Source organism: Peromyscus eremicus, chromosome 20, assembly GCF_949786415.1.
Source record: "Peromyscus eremicus chromosome 20, PerEre_H2_v1, whole genome shotgun sequence".
In the NCBI taxonomy this organism is placed as follows: domain Eukaryota; kingdom Metazoa; phylum Chordata; class Mammalia; order Rodentia; family Cricetidae; genus Peromyscus; species Peromyscus eremicus.
In genome coordinates this window covers 9,044,254-9,061,761 of record NC_081436.1, presented here as the reverse complement: position 1 = coordinate 9,061,761, position 17,508 = coordinate 9,044,254, and the positions used below count along the sequence as shown (strand labels likewise).

The window sequence follows — 17,508 nt, the reverse complement described above, 5'->3', positions numbered from 1 at the left end:
CACCTAGGAAAGCATCCTGCTTAGCAGCCGCAACGTGAAGCTGGCAACGTGAACCCGGCCAGGTCTTCCTCTGAACTCTTCCTCCTTCTGTTGCCCCTCACAAGCAGAGTGGTCCAGCTCTGCCTATCCCCCAGGAAATGCTTAGTATAGACTTAGCTATATTAAAATCTTTCTTGAAATAATTTAACCAGACCATAAAAGGCTTTTTTTTTTTTTTAAATTTTCTGCCCATGTACCCATTTGGCAATGTCTAGAAAAAGATTTGGAAGTATATCCTGTATCTACCAAATTACTTAATTACAGCTGGGCCCAGAGGGACTTGGACAAAGTGTAATGTGTGTGTGTGTTCAGTTCGCTTCTGATTCCCTCGAAGTTTTAAACAGCTTTGTAGGCTTATCAAAGGTAAAATGTCTAAAATCGCTGTGTAGATTTTGTGTTCTGTACTCCTCCCATATCATCTTAGTCATTATTTCACTTTTTAAAAATAGTCTCATGTAGACCAGGCTGGCCTCAAACTTGCTAAGTAGCTCGGGCTGGCCTTGAACTCTTAAAACTTCTGCCTCTGCCTCCCAAGTGGTGGGATTACAGGTGTGTGCCACCATGCTGGGCCATCCCCTCAATTTTGGACAGGGTTCTTCCATCCCTTGCTCCTTCCTCTCCTCTCTTTTATTATCTGCCTACTAGCCCTCCAATGATAGGAGATAAAAATAGATGGGAGGGTGAAGGCAGAGTTAACTTTCTTCAACCTGAGACTTGGTGCCGTCGGCAGGGACAGGGTGGTGTTTCCCACGTATCTTCGTGTGGAGCTGTTATAGGTCTGAACTGATAACGGTGGAGAGATGGCCCATCTTCCCGCTTTATCTCTGTACCTTTTTCCTTACAGGTCAAGCAGCGTCGAAGGCTTGAAGGATGGGTAAAGACTTCCGCTACTACTTCCAGCATCCTTGGTCTCGCATGATCGTGGCTTACCTGGTCATCTTCTTCAACTTCTTGATATTCGCCGAGGACCCAGTTTCTCACAGCCAGACAGAAGCCAATGTTATTGTTGTTGGGAACTGTTTTTCATTTGTAACCAATAAATACCCTAGAGGAGTCGGCTGGAGGATTTTGAAGGTGCTTCTATGGCTACTGGCCATTCTCATAGGACTAATTGCTGGCAAGTTTCTGTTCCATCAGCGTTTATTTGGTAAGTACCATGTGCTGCCATGCTGCTGGCTCTTGACTTTCTGTTCTCTGAGCCAGAGCTGTCTGTTTTCAAAACACAGTGCCAGATGTTTACAGTTTGTCCTCTAGCCTCAGCCTGTTCTGGGCTGTTGTTAGGCAGATTCGTGAACTACTCCGTGCTTGATGTTTAAGGGAAATGATCATGAAACAAAATTGGTATCAGATTTCACTTAAAAATGGCTTAAACCAAAAAAATATGAAAATAGCCCTAAGTGTGGTATAGTGAAGAGTGAAAATTGTAAAGACAGTGTCTTCTTATAGCAGACACTTCAGTAAAGTGAGCCACTGCTAGCCATATATATATATATATATATATATATATATATATATATATATGCAAACACACATATATGTATATGAAATTATAGACAGAGTGCTTTTTTGCATCATAAAAATGCTTTTGAATTTATTTATTTAGTGTGGGGTGTGTGTGTATGTGTTTAGAGAACAGCTAAGAGGAGCTGGTTCTCTCCTTGGACCATGTGGGTTCCAAGAATTAAAGTCACCAGGGTTTGTGGCAATAGACTCTTCCCTCTGAGCCATTTCTTAACCCCCATTTTTAAGTCCCATCCCCTGGTTAAAAAAACTAAAACAAAACTTTGGCTTTATGATGTTTTGGAACCTGAATAGTATTGTGTACAAAAGAACAGTATAGTATTAAGGAACCTCTTGGCAACAAATATCAGAAACATTAGTTTAAGTTAAAAAGTAACTAGTTACGTGCTAGAGCAGTGGTTCTCAGCCTTCCTAATGCTATGACCCTTTAAAACAGTTCCTCATGTTGTGGTGACCCTCAGCCATAAAATTATTTTGTTGCTACTTCATAACTGTATTATATTGTGAACTATAATGTAAATATCTGATATGCAGGATAGCTGATATGTGACCCCCCCCCAAAGGGGTCATGACCCACAGGTTGATAACCACTGTGCTAAAGGGATGGATTTTTTGGTTAAGAGTATTGGCTGCTCTTCCAGAAGTCCTGAGTTTAATTCCTAGCACCTACACGGTGGTTCACAACCCTCTATAACTATAGTCTCATTGGATCCCATGCATGTAGACATACATGCAGACAGAACTCCCATATACATAAATAAATGTATAAGTAACTAGTTATAAGGATACTGGAGCATTGCACAGACGCCGAGGAGGAAATTCACTTTGGACTTTGGGGTGATCAAGGCCCAGAGCTCGGTCATGATGAGACTCAGTGTGCATTCACTCAGTCAGACTGGCTTTACCCAAGTTGAAACTCCCAGGGAAGAGACTGACTTTGACCCAGTGGGATGTGGTTCCCACTGCTGGCCTAATTGATGTTGGTCAAGAAATAGAGATATTGATCCAACAGATATTCACTTATTACACACCAGACACTAGGCTAGAACATGTAAGAGGCAAAGCCTCTGTTCTCACGAACACTTACCTTCTGTTGGAGGGAGGTAGACAGATAACTGTGCAATACTTGATGAACTGGAACACGGGCAGGGTGAAATCAGATGTGAGAGAGAGCTGCAGCTTGGTTCGTCACTAAGAGACTTTAATAAAAAACGCATTGTACTCAGCAGGATAGCAAGTCAGGAAATAAAAGAGTATTGTACTCGGCGGTGATAACAATTGAGGTGGGGAATTCTGGGGTGATTTAGACAGATCGTCTTTACAGAACAAATAAATATGATTGTATCTCTTTAGTCTTGGGCTAAGGATATGGGAAGAAATCATAGCTGTACAGGGGACAAGAGCAGAGACCCTGTTCCTTAGATGCAGGCCTGAGTGAAGATACTGAAGTAAATGTATCTGAGGTGGGGAGGGAAGGAGGAGAGCATTTCCCCACTTGACAACTCTCACTTTACTATGAAGAACAAAAAAGAAAGATGGTTGGATAATAAGGGACTTTAAGCCACGTGGTTTGGAACACTGGGTAGAAGGAGGTCAGTGGGCCAGGGCTAGGTGGACAGGTTGCTGATTATCACAGAGAGCCACCAGGGATAACCACTTACAAATGTGAATGGCGCCAATCTGAATTGTCCAGCACAGTCCCCAGGACCTAGATTTGAAAGTCTGGTGGGGATTGCTCCAACTTGCATCTTGCAAATAAAAGCTGGCAAAAGGGAATCTGGCTGGACAGGAAGGGAGCTAACAGTCTGGAAGCAGCCTGAAAGAGCTTGAAGATTTAGATGAACACCAAGCATTCCAGAGTTCAAGTGAAGTGGAAATCATGAAAGGGCGAAGATGTGTGGGTGTGGTTGAGTGACAGTCGTTCTTTAGTGGTGATTTCCAGGGTGTGGTCTTTAGGGTTCCATTCGATGGTCAGGAGGGACAGGTCATTGACACAGGAGATGTACAGCAACATAGTGTTAGTTGGCACTCTCCCATCAAGTATGGAACAGGCATGGCACTATATGTAGTAATCATACGTGTAGAAGCAGTAAAGGGTGGGTGGTGAATGTGAAAGACTCAGTTTCCAAAATGGATAAGGAGTGCTGGAGATGTTGGAGAGAGAAATCAGTAGGTTTCCTTACGAGTAATGGCTACAGGTGTTTATAAGTCATTTGGGGAACTTTGAAAAATGCAGTCGTTATGGCAAATGGGCCAGACTATTAAGGCTGAAGCAAAGCATCTGAATTTATGGAAGAAAGGATGACTGAGAACCATCTAGTTAAAATAATGGCTTAATGATGAGAGTAGGTGATTTGACTTGGAAATTGCTACATGTTGCCAAATTATTCTCCTATAAATTCTGTCTCTTATACTAGAACCCGATGTCAATCACGGCTTGCATGTCAATTCTCCTGTTAGTATAAGTGGTTTAGCTCTGAAAAAGCACTCTAGATTTCAAGTGGTTTACTGAGCATGAACTATTTTAAAATAATGCAAAAGTGCATCTTAACTTTCCTGCTTACAATGGAAAAGATTCCAATGTCAGTTTTATTACTTCAGTCTGACAATTTCTTTTTCTTCCACTTACTCAAAGTGGTGTATCTTAGAGAAGGAGTAACTAGTCTGCAAGTTTTGTGAGTGAGTAAGTGGACTCCTGGCTGAGCTTCCCGACCAACTCAAAACCTGTGTTCTCTGTCTCTTTTCATCTCTCTTCCTCCTTGGCCCAGGAACCCTAAATCCTTCCTCCTGGCTAGTCTCTTTGCCTCTGGTTCACTATGGATGATAAAGTGATTTTACTATATTGCTAAGTGACTCCTGTCATCTACAAGATGGAATCTAAATTGTTTGGATGGGTGCCTGAGCTCTTGATGACTACTCCAGACTGACTCTAGCCTTGCCGCAGTGCACAGTGTGTTACCCTCAAACCCTCTGCCTTCTTCGCTGTCCCTTTTCCATGGCCCTCCAATGTCACTTTGGCCTCCTCTGACAGCTCAGCCAACTTCTTCCCCCTTTCAAATCCCAGTTCAAGCATCACCCCCTCAAGTTCCTTTCTGAAGCCCTCCGGCATTATTCCGGTTGTCTTCTCTCCACAGGAGTCTGCTTGCTGCAAAGCAGTGGGGCAGGATGGCCTCAGCTGACAGCCTGCACCATTGTGGGAAAGGATCCAAACTTTAATGCAAGCACCAATGTTCTTATTGGCTTAATAAGAGATAAATATTTCTGTCTTGGTTCCCAGATAACTAGCCTTTATACATAATTCATTTTAAAAAAGCTATATTTAAGCCTTTAATGATGTGAGGATACAAGTCCATGACAGTGATGTTGTTGATGGTGTGTGCATGCTGAGGGGACTGAAGCTAAGTCACAAGCACAGAACTTGGTGCTACAGAAATACCAGGGTGGTCTATGAAATGATCAGAGTGCTTTTGTGCCGTCTGCAGCGGTTTCACCTTCTGTAATTCTCTAATAAAATATCAGATGTAGATATTAAATAAAATTTCCTGTCTCCTTCAAGTCACTCCATGTCTCTCATATGCTTTACTAACTCCTCTTAGGAAACTTCAAAAGAACAACAGGCTACTATTAATTTATATACAAAGTGAACGACTGGAGTGAACCAGTAAGCACCTCATTTACCTGTTGAATGGTTACTGATTTATGTGTGAGATACAATGTTACAATTGCAGGTTTACAGCCATGTAGAAGCAGCGTGCTTTTTGTGTTAAGACAAGGTCTTGCTTTGTGGCCCAAGGTGGCCTCGAACTCTCAATCTTCCGGTCTCAGCTCCTCAAGCGCTGGGATTATAGGCCTTCTTCGCTGTACTAGCAGGGCAAGTGACTGAGGAGCACATTCAAAAGAATTTTTTTAATTTCAAGACTAATTCTTGTTGAATATCATATAAAGATTTATCAGGAGGAAGCTCTGTTGAATCATCGGTTTGAACACTCTGGTGTCTCTTTTCTGTTTGCTTGGATGAGTCTACCTTTTTATTTTATATGCATTCAAATAATATGTTCTGGTATGATTTTATATCCATGGATAGAGAAATTCTGCTTGTAATATTTATATGAGAAGGGAATTTAATTTCTTAAGTTTATTAAATAATTAATTTTTATTCTAAATATAAATTGAAGTTATTCCCAACAACATGTGCACTAGTACATGAATCAGGAAGTCAGGGTCATAGAAAGGCAGGAAAATGTACTTTGACTCTGTGAGCTGTGTTATCCTGTGAGTTCTGAACTTCCATGGAACCTGTAGTTGGATTTTTCTTTGAGCAGCCAGCCAGCTCCCAAATAATGACTTGGAGACTTCTCATTAATTATGAAAGCTTGGCCTGTAGCTTAGGCTTGTCCCACTAGCTCTTAGAACTTAAATGAACCCATTTCTATTAATCTATATTTTACCATGTGACTTTTTACCTTTCTTTCATTGTGTTTGGCCCACTCCCCGCATCTCCATGGCATCATCTCCAGTGTCCCTCCATTCCCCTCCTCTTCCTTTCTCTCTCTGGAAATCCTGCCTATACCTTCTGCCTAGCTATTGGCCTTTCAGCTTTTTATTACACCAATCACAGCAAATACCTCTCCACACAGTGTACAAATATCCCACAACAGGAACCCAGGCAGACGGGGCAATGGAAAGAATTACTTCCTTTGGCTTTCTGCAGTAATGGCGATTTCAAGGCCCGTATGGGAATTGCCTCTGCAAAATGTTAGGATTTCCTTGTCATAAATTTTAGTAAGTGATTTGTTCTTCCTTCTGCTTTGTGCAGGCAGTGTAGAATGGTGGGACGACCAGTGCATATGTGGATTTCCATTTATTTAGTCTTAAGCTTCCATAAAAGGATGGAGCATAATATTTAAACATAAGAGCAAGCTTATAATACTATATTCTGCCTGTCCCCCCTTTAAAAACATAATATCTTTATTAGTGCTCTGAGAGTTCCATACACTGTATTTTGATTATCTTCACTCCCTACTCCTGACCCTATCTCCTCCAAGATCCACACCCAATCCCCATCCTTTGCTACCTTCATTTCCTTTGTTTTCTAAGAACCTGCTAAGTCCGATCCACAAGAGAGTGCTTCTCTGAGGCCTAGAGGTTTGCGCAACTTTACCAATGGACTCATCTGGACTAGCCAAGCCTCTCCTACTATGTCTTCTGTTATATTTTTGTTTTCTGACATGTTCCAAGAGCCTCTGTCAACTTTCCTTTTTAACATTGCCCCATTAACTGGTTGTCAGGTGACCTCTGCCTGTGACCTTTTAACAAGAAGAGGTTCTGTATATTTACTGAAGTCAGGACCCAGCTGGAGCTGAAGAGATGGAAGGCAGGCAGATTCAGAATGGGTTGCCAGGGGTAGCATCTGAAAGTGATTCTAAACCGATGTCTTTGTTAAGGTTACTATTGTGGTGATGAAACACTGTGACCAAAGAAACTTGGAGAGGAAAGGGTTTATTCAGCATACTCTTCTGTATCACTGTTCAGCACTGAAGGAAGTCAGGACAGGAACTCAAACAGAGCAGGAACCTGGAGGCAGGAGCTGATGCCGAGGCCATGGAGGGGTGCTGCTTACTGGTTTGCACAGCCTGCTTTCCAAAACCCAGGACTACCAGCTCAGGGTTGGCACCAGCCATAGTGGACTGGGCCCTCCCGCCTCACTAATTAAGAAAATGCCCCATAGTCAGACCTTATGGAGGCATTTTCTCAGTTGAGGTTTCCTCCTTTCAGATGACTCTAGCTTGTGTCAAGTTGACATAAAACTATCCAGCACAGCCTGTTTTTATTGCCCAGCCCCCAACAGAGTATTACTGAAACAATTATATATATATATATATATATATATATATATATATATATATATATATATATGTATCTATTTGGTCTCTAAGCTATACCACAAGGCCTTTGAGAGCAGGCCTTATGCTGCTATTTTCCATCTGATCCTCAGGGACTAAACAGCGCCTGACACACAGTGTTCAATACATTTAAAGGACTGGATAAAGATGTCTTCATCTTTCCTATGTTGATTTTGCTGATGTTGCCTTTTCATTGGAAACTATAGAAAGGTATTCATTTGTTCATTCATAAAAGATGAGATAGAGAATTTAAAATCTGGTTAAAGAGACAAGATACATAGGCATGAAAAATTAAATACTCTGGTAATAAAAGGAAATGTATATCAAGTGTCAAATGAATAGTCTACACTGAGTGCTGTGGGAATTCGAGAGGGGAAGTCACAGTGGGCTAGGAAGGTGAAAAGAAGCTTTCCTGCCCACATGGGACCTCAGCTGAATATAAATCAAGAGTGGGACTAGGTAGAAATGTGTTGAGAAGCTTTGATGGTCAGAGGTTGCAGTCTATTAGCACCTGACAGCTCTCTCCAAAACTCAACAACATGAGGGACTCCCTCCCCATCAAGACTTCCTGCTCTCTACCTGCCCTTCTGCTATCTACCTGCCTTTATCTGGAGAACATCTCTGGGCCCTGAGGACTGACCTTATCTGAAAGCTGTCTCTAGCATGACCCTTGGCACCTTCCTGCTAGAAGCCTTCCCCCCCTGCTGCACAGATGGTAACTAAGACTTGTACTAGGAGCTTTGCTATAGGACCCTGCTGCCACATAGGAAGTCTTACGATAGGAGCATGCCACTTAATACAAATAAGGTTTGTGGCTAGGCTTCCCAATCCTATATATTTTCTATACTCTGGAATAAAGTTGAGCTGATTCGCCAGTCATCTCCCAGAGGGTTGCCTCCATCCTATCCACGGCCATTAGAGTCCTGTTCCTAGCCCCCCCCCCCCCCCCCACTTCACCCTTGTGGACCAATGCACTAATGATCCCAAGAAAGAAGGAGAACCGCAGAAATACAGAGGTCAGGACATGGGGTAAATGGTGATGTGAGCACAGGAGATAATGATGATTCAGGTTTTCAAATGTGGGCGTGGTGGTGGTTAAGAGGAGAAACAGGGCTTGTCTGGAATGAGGTTGTGAAGGCTTGTGTTAAGAAAGAGCAGGAGAAACAGGTTGGTTGGGTCTTAAGTTCTTTGGTCTTCAAATGCTAGTGTTGGGACTTTAGACTTACGTTCTTTGAGTTTTGGGAAAATCTGCAGAAACTCTGAAATGATGGCATAGTCACTGAGAGAGTTAATGAGGCAGAATCTGAGGGGAGTTGTCAAGGGAGAGACTGGGGAGTAAAAGAGATTTCCTTAATTCGGGGTTGAGAGTGTTCAGGCCCACGGGCAGTAGGGATGGAGTGATGGGAAGTCAAGCGGGATGTGAAGAGGAGAGAATGTGAAGCTCCCAGGGCTGATGGGTCCTGAGGCGTGAGTGTCAGGGTGAGACTGAAGACAGCTAGGACAGACTGGGTGGGATGCTCGGCAGTCTGAGCATCTTGGGGCTGAAGGAGGAGAGAGGAGGTTCTGCTTCATGGGGAGCAAACAGGCAGTGGCCATTTGTCATGAAAGACTACGCACATGTCTCACCAGGTGTAACCTGGGCCATTGCTCTTTCCCCAAACCACGAGGGCAGATTCCTTTCTTAAAATGTAGTGCATGTTTCTGTGTTCAGCTGGTCACCCTGCTAAATAACCCACTGTCAAACTTGTTAGTATGAATAGTAGCTGGATGTCTGTTACTATAGATATCATGTGGGAAGAGGAAATAGGACTAAAAACAGCCCTTGTGTGAGCTGGGGTTAGTTTTTGTCACTAAAAGATCTTGCTGACATATTTGTACAAACACGGGCCTGGTGTTTCAGAGTTGGAGAAACTGGACTGTGGGTCTCTGTTTGGCTACAGTTAAGAATCTTCATTCTTATCCTTTCTTTCCCCCAAGGTATCTGAGCCTTATTAAAAACATCTTGATTCTTCTTAAAGGGTTGTGATAACAAAGGGCTGGTTTCTACACTAAAGAGAACTAGAACTGGATGGCTCTAACAGTCTTGTGTTCCTATTGTGCAAACTATCAATGGTCTTCTAGTGTTTTCTTTGTGCTTTTGATTGTTCTATTTTTAAACGGTCAGGGTTTTTTTTTTGAGGGGAGTAATTTCAATATATCATGAGATGTTGTTGTTGTTTCTTATTCTTTTTGGGGGGCTTGCCACCCAGCTCCCAAATACATTCACACATGGAGGCTCATTATTACTTAAGAATGCCCGGCCTTAGCTTGGCTTAGTTTCTTGCCAGATTTTCTTAACTTTAAATTATCTCATCTACCTTTTACCTCTGGGCTTTTCCTTTTCTATTCCTGTATATCTTTCTTTCTTACTTTATGGCTTGCTGTGTAGCTGGGTGCCTGGCCCCTGGAGTCCCCCTTCTTCTCTGGCTCCTTCTTTCTTTCTCTCCTCCATTTTGTTTCTCCTTCTATCTATTCTCGCTGCCTGCCAGCCCCGCCTTTCTCCTGCCTTGCTATTGGCTGTTCAGTTCTTTATTAGACCATCAGGTGTTTTAGCCGTGTTTTAGTAACACGGCTTCACAGAGTTAAACAAATGCAACATAAACAGAAGTAACACATCTTAAATTTAATCCTACCACTCGAGAGGCGGATCTCTGTGAGTTCGAGGTCAGCCTGGTCTACAGAGTGAGATCCAGGACAGGCACCAAAACTACACAGAGAAACCCTGTCTTGTAAAAAACAACAGAAACAACAACAACAACAAGATATGAAAAAATCAAGCACTTTGGAAAAAACATTATTTCAATACAATGATATGGGTATGGGTTGAATTGCTTTGCATTAATTTGAGCTCTAAACAGCTCATTAATAATAAATGAATAATGAATTCACTATTACTTATGACGAATGGTCCTTAGGTGTATCACAGTACTTAGCAGTACATGTGGAAAAATATATTCATAACTGCTCAGCAGAAATATAAACAGTTGGTGGTTTTTGGTATTGTATGACCAAGATGATGCGGATTTCCGTCTCTAGGAGTCAGGTAACCCGTATGTCCATAGCCATCTCGTCTACAGATCTGTAAGTGGTTCTGACACTATGCATAGCTTTAAACTTTGTCTTTTCAAAGTATTAAGTGTTTCACACTGGAGACCATGGTTCTAAAGAGATATCACCATCTTTGTTCTCAACAAATCTATCCCTAGTGTTAATATCTTCATTTCTGAAAGTGCTTGGATTGTCAAATACTCAGTTACGATCTATAGAGAAAGTGCTTTCAGAGCCAGAGATGACAGGGGAGACTTCGTTGCAAAGCCTGGCATGTCCTTCTGGTAGGGGAAGCAAAGCACAGCTTTGATATGTAGATGTATGAAACAGGTTGTGGGAAGCAGACTGAAAAATGGTTGGCCCTTTAAAAAAACAATCAACAGAATGTTGTTCTTCGTAAGGGAATTTGACGTGTGAGAGCTGTGGAGAGCCGTGGAGGGTGGGTGCAGACCTCTGTGGTAGAGTGCTTTCCCAGCGTGTGTGTGGCCCTGAGTTTGATGCTCGGTGCTACAAAGAGGGTCATTGAAGTGTGGAGCCCTTACAGAAGATCTGGCCCCTGACTATAATGTTCCTTCTCTCCTATAGCAGGAAGAGATGGCGAGGCTGGAAATCCCAGCGAACAATGTCCTCCCACCTGCGTGTGAGGCGTATTCATTAGCTGGCAGTCAGAGGCACATCCTTTAGCACTAAAAGGCAATCAGCTGCAGCCTTCAGGGCAGAATCTGCCTGAGCTCCAGTGCCTAGGACAGAGATTACAGACTCCATAGAAAGGTATTTCAAGGACTTGATACTCAGGGAGAGTATTTGTAATTCAGCCACCAGGGAAGCATTCTAAGTACTTTTTATTTTATTTTATATTTTTTCTGTTCTTGGTAGAGATGAGTCACTCAGGGTCAAGGGACTCTTGCCTTTCCAGGTTGATTATTGCCTCCACCTCCTCTTCTCATTCCCTGTGTGGGAGGTTATGCCGCGGATCCTTCTGGAGACACAGTCAAATGGAATCACAGCAGGCAGCTGGACTCACATGTCCAGCAAGAGGAAAACCAGCTCGCTCTTAGTGAGGTGGCCCCGGCCAGGGGAGGAATTGGCAGCCCATGTGACAGCAAGTTGTCGAAGCTGGCAGGGAAGAGAGCTTGCTTATTGGCTTATTTAGAATTAATACATTGTTTGTTTTTCCAACATAGGGTAATTATTCCTGACTGAAGCAGGGTGTTATTGGAGAGGCTATGGCCTCTTTTTTTTTTTTTTTTTTTCTTCCTGGCTTGCTTTTCTTTTCCTCCCTTTCGCCTCTCTCACTGCTGTGATTAGACTCACTCCCAAAGATGTTTTCATGGAGTTAAAATAGTATGCTGCTTAGGGGGTGCTGCGGACTAACAAGGATGTTAGCAATGACATCAGTGGGCGGTCTTGTTCCCTTCCTAGGGAAATTGGCGAGGTGGGTGGCGAGGGGGAGGGTGTGGGACAAAGCTCTCACAAGGGGCTGTGTTGCTATGAGGGGTTCTAGATAGAAGGGGACAAAGGAAAGCCATCACAAGATGTAGGGGTACACAGCATCAGCATAGAGGTCCTCCACGAAGGCAGACTGAATTCCTCCTGACTGTTAATATCAGATTATGTGTGTGGTTGGTGGGAGAGACACTTCTGTGGTTTGGGTTTGGGTTCTCATGAGCATGACCCAGCGTTATTGTTGATGGATACACAGAAATGCACAAGGTTCATTTGCCTGGCTCCAAGGTCATTACAATAGCCAGCAGCGAAATTAGAAGATAAACTGAAGCCTGATTTCCAGACAGAAGCCTTTCAGGGACTCCAGATGGCGAGCTGGCCACGGCCGGCCTTGTCTGACTTAGGAGTGGGCCGTGCCAGGCCACTCCCTACCGCTCTGCTCCATATTGTCTGTGACCAGAGCTTTCTGGCACAGCCTCTACCTGACAGCCCTTGCTTTGGGTTAAAAAGGAAATCATTTGACTGACCTGGCAGGAAGGTCTCAGTTTCAGGGCAAAGACCATCATTGCTACCTGAGAAACTCCAAAGGTGCTTCCTGCAGTGAGCCCGTCCTCAGCAGATGCTCCTTCAGCTTAGGAGGAATGTGATGACGGGCCAAGATTTTTCCCTTGCCTAGCACACACATCTTGTACTCTGCGTGTCCTTGAGGGCATGGCCAGGATAAGCCAGCTAAGAGTGGACACATGGGCCTGAGAGGGCAGGCTTGAACCTGCCTCAGCAGTTCGGGGAAGGTTATGCCCTGAACCTAACCCTCTCCACTTTATGGCTGTCCCAGTTTCTTCCTGTTTAACAGCAGATTCTGCCACCATGATTCCTGATGCATGTTTCGGGACTTGTTTGTCAGAGACAGTGTTAGATGCTGTGTCTTACAGGAGATTTCAGTGCACAAATCCATGACATGGGCGGATTTTAGTAGAACCTTGATCTCAGGTGCCCATTAGACACATAACAACAAGGCTGCAGTCACTGCGATGCCAGCAAGGTGGAACTGCCCAGAAGTGAGTGGGCCATCTCGTTTGAAGAGGTGAAACGTTGTTCTCAGCAGGAACGGTCAAAGGAGGTTTTGTAATGCGGCATGTGTTGGTGGAAGCTATGGACTCTCGGGATGCATGAGTCTGGCCAGAGCATCCTTGTTACAGCTTTCTCCACTGAGCCCTGTCAGTAATGGAGAATGCAAAGTCTCTGGGCGTCAACAACACCAAGAGAAAAATCTGTCACAGTGAAAAGGAGGGCAAACCAGATTGGTGGTCATATGCTATGGAGAAGGGAGAGGCCAAAGGGTCTGCAGGAATGTATGAATGAGGGAGTGTTCCTGGATCAGCAGATTTAGTTAGATGGGAGGCAAGGAATGGAAACTTCAAGGAAAATTATGGAAACTCTTTATTTTTTTTTGAAAATAGATATTTTTCATGCAATATATTCTGATTATAGTTCCTCTCTACCAGCTTCTTCCAGAACCTCTCCACCTCCCTACCCACCCAAATCCACACCTTTTCTTTCTCTTTCTCATTAGAAACCAAACAGGTGCCTTAAAATAGTAAATAAGTAAGTAAATAAAATAAGATAAAATTAAAAAAATTTATGGAGGCTCTTGAAGATCCTGTTCAAGATCTTAAAGTGTCCCGAAAACAGCAGGAGGCACGGAACATATCATTCTTTTCTTAAAATTTAAATTGAAAATGTTATGTGCTTATTCTGGGGAAAAACTAAGACTTGAAATCAAGGAAGAAATTGAGAGTCTTTAATCTCAAAGGTGACAAAAATCACAGCCGTTTGGAGGGAAGGTGAACCCGAGATTAGCTACCTGGCCCTGCAGCAGGAACGTGCCACAGGGGGGCCCGCACCTGGACCCCATGATGGAGCTCCTTTTAGAAACAAAGCCACTAGCCGGGCGGTGGTGGCATGCCTTTAATCCCAGCACTCGGGAGGCAGAGGCAGGCAGATCTCTGTGAGTTCGAGGCCAGCCTGGTCTACAAAGTGAGTTCTAGGAAAAGTGCAAAACTACACAGAGAAACCCTGTCTCGAAAAACAAACAAACAAACAAACAAACAAAGAAACAAACAAAGCCAGTGAGGAAGATGGAGGAAGGAGGCAGAGAGTGAGGGAAATTCAGATAATACGACCACCTTGCCCTCCTCCTGCTTAAAAAACAATAACAACTTCACTGAAGGTCACTTGTTCTCGGAGCCCATCCCTGCCATATATTAAACACCAGCTGCATCAATCGGTTTCTAAAGTTGAAACTTGACCTCTCTCGTTCCATCATCCTGCTTTATTCTCCAAGTTTGCTTAGGAAGACGAATGTTTACCTTGGATTATTGTGATACCAGGAGAGACCACGAAAAGGCAGATTTATTTCACAGACACATACGCTAAGCTGTGAAGGCATCAATGCACCGAGTTGGTTTTGGAAGCTTCGTGTTTGCCTGAACTTGTTTGCTCTGAATCGTTTGCCTCAACTGATTTGTCAAGTTCAGGAGCCTTAAACAGAGGCTTGACCTCCTTCCTTCAACAAATGCTGAGCATCTTTTAGGTTTGGGGGTTCTAATACTGAAAAACACAATCTCTGTTTTGTTTGTGTTGAGCTTGCAACGTAGTAAGGAAGGACAGACAAACAGATAAGCCACTGTCTGTGAGTCAGAGGACAGAAAATGCCGTGGCGACTGAAAAAGCAGGAAGGGGGACATGGAGCGGGGGATTGCCCGAATTCTCTCTCTGGTGAGATGGCATTTGAGTCAGGACCTGAAGAGGATGAAGCAGGCAACTGGGTGTCTTTCTGGGAGAACATCCTCTAAGAGCAGGGGGCAAGCATAGAAGCCACAGGCTGGATGAGTCTTGAGCACTCGGTAAGTAGCAGAGGTCACAGGTCAGTGCAGGGTCAGCACAAAGATGGCAGAAGTAGGGGTGAAGTGGGACTGTAGGACTGGAGATAGCAGAGTAGGGGTGAAGCGGGACTGTAGGATTGGAGATGGCATAAGTAGGGGTGAAGTAGGACTGTAAGACTGGAGGAGTTCATTTGCAAAATCCTTTTTTCCCAGGAAGTAAAAGGGGATCTCAAATAAACAAATAACCTTATCTAATTTTTTCAGTTGCTAATTTAAACGTAGTGTGCTCAAGTTGGTGTTTAAGAGACATCACAGTGTCCTGTTTCTGAGAAGGGCACAATCAGTGCTTTCCATCTAGGACTTTATTCATTCTTAGGAACTTGGCACCTTGGCCTCCTTTATGGCAGTGCCAATGATAAAGCTTCTGGCTTCATTTTTTTGGACTCAGTCTCATTAACATTATGAAGCCCAGGCTGGCCTCATACTGACTGTGTAGCCCAGGTTGGCCTTGAACTTGCCCTTTTCTGTCTCCACCCTCCAAGTCTAGGAGAAAGCTGGGGTGCTGAGTGGGTTAAATGCTGCTCAGGAATGTCCCTTCTTTGTGCCTGGCCCAAGGGACACAGGGCTGCTTTGTGTTGGTATTGGGAGCAGGGGAGGTACCGGAGGACATGCTGGAGGCAGCAGATGGGGACAGTCACAATTGTCCTTTAAAGCTGTGACTCTCACATTCCCACACAGAGTAAGAAAAGTCTTTCTTGGCACGAACAGATGTTTTGTCCACATGAGGAGGAGGTTGTAGATGGTGCCAACGCCCTTCCCATGACAGCCGCAGCCACCAGACTGGGAGTGGAGCCCCCCAAGTGACCCTCTCCCTTTATTTTCAGGTTGTTCTCCTGCTTTCCGGCTGTACAATCCTGTCCCTGACACTGCGTTTTGTAAATACAAATGTCTAGCAACCCAAGCGTAAGAGGATGGAACACCCACACCCATGTAGCGTCTGAACTCTAGCTGACAGCCCAAACAGAAGGCTGTCAGCGGTGGGTGGGGAAGATCTCTAGATTCAATAGCTTAGCAGGTCTAGACGTATGCTAGCCTTACATTTGCAAGAGGCTTAATAGAAGATGTTTTTGCATTCCTAAAGGAGTGCTTTTAGAGGGCTGTGCATGTGAGATGAGCAGCTCTAGGCACTGGGGGTACAGCAGTGAGTTATAACACCCCAGGCTCTTGCTCTCCTAGGTGATATCTCCTGGTAGGGTATAATTTAGTCACTCATGCAATTCATGAGATGTGTTTGTCTCACCATTTCTGACACATGGCAGGGCGGTCTTTCCTGGTCTTCTGGTATGTTCTGGCTGGTCAGGTGAGAACACCAGTATAGTGTGGCATTTCCAAGCTAGGGCAGCTTTTCTGGGGCATCCATCTTGCCTCTGTCTTCCTTGTAACCAGCAGTATTTCAAGACCGGTGCTCTGCTCTGTGTCTGAATGAGGGAGGAATGGAGGTGTGGGACAAAGCCTTTGACCGGGTCTCTGTGGAGGTGCAGTGTGAAGAAAGAATACAACTTCATTCCTGAAAGCTGCTAAGATTCTTGACGTGTTTGTGTGTGTGTGTGTGTGTGTGTGTGTGTGTGTGTGTGTGTGTGTGGTGTGCAAGTATGCTCAGGCCCTCAGAGGTCAGAGGGCTATCAGATCTCTTGGATTTGGGGTTATAGGGGGTTGTGAGCTACCTGTTGTGGGTCCTGGGAACTGAACTCAAGTCCTCTGCAAGAACAGTATGTGCTCTTAGGCTGCTGAGCCATTTGTCCAGCCCAGAAAGCCACTGAGCCTCTGAGTCAGTTTCATATTAAGGCATCTGTAAAATGATGTGTTGTAACAAAAGCAGCACTTAGAGGCAATTTGAGATTTTAAATACAGCTGCAAAGAACAGTTTTGAATCATTGTCCATTTCCATCTTAAGGGATCCCTGCATCTGAAGGGGTTGAAAAAGCAAACAAAGTGAGCCAAATGAAGGTATGAAAATCAAGGAGCACATAGGAACAGAACTGGAGCCTGGAAAGCTGTTAGTGGAGGGCTTGGCCAGCACGCACAAACCCCTGGGCTCCATCCCCAGAACTGCCGATATCCAGGCACAGTGGTGGTGCAGGTGGTTCAAGGCTGGTCCAGGATGGACGAGACCTTTTCTCAAAACCCCAAACCCAAACAAGCACAGAATCGAAATAAAAACAACCCGACAAACAGCAAAAACAAACAAAACAAAAGCCCCCAAAACGAACAGATCCAAATGCTAATTTATTGAAAAGATCACTATGATTAGGAAATGATATAAAGTCCGATCATGAAGGAGAATAGAAAATACAAATTATCCATATCAAGAACTAAAGAGAAAGTATCAGTGGAAATCGAAACGGGCAGAAAACATTGGAAATGCTCACTTATGCTAATGTGTATAGAAAACAATAGAGGTCCAGCCCCTGCTTGGTTTCTCCCAGGTCCGTGGAGGAATCTAACAACCAGCTGAGGTTCTAAACTTAGGGGTATTGAAAGAATCTGAGCACACTGAGTTCTTCAGTCCATTCACTTTATTTTTCTCAGTCACTTCTATCTACACAGCTTCTTTTCTATTCTCACAC

General features: G+C 44.0%; 1 protein-coding gene across 1 annotated transcript in view; it reads left to right on the top strand.

The window, feature by feature from the left end:
- The first annotated feature begins 888 nt into the window (after window positions 1–888).
- The window catches only part of Tmem117 (transmembrane protein 117), a 458,729-nt gene continuing 442,109 nt past the window's right edge, over window positions 889–17,508 (top strand). Inside the window, exon 1 of the mRNA XM_059247072.1 lies at window positions 889–1,186. Within this exon, the coding sequence (XP_059103055.1) occupies window positions 910–1,186 (277 nt within the window). The 5' untranslated portion in view covers window positions 889–909. The remainder of the gene's footprint in view (window positions 1,187–17,508) is intronic.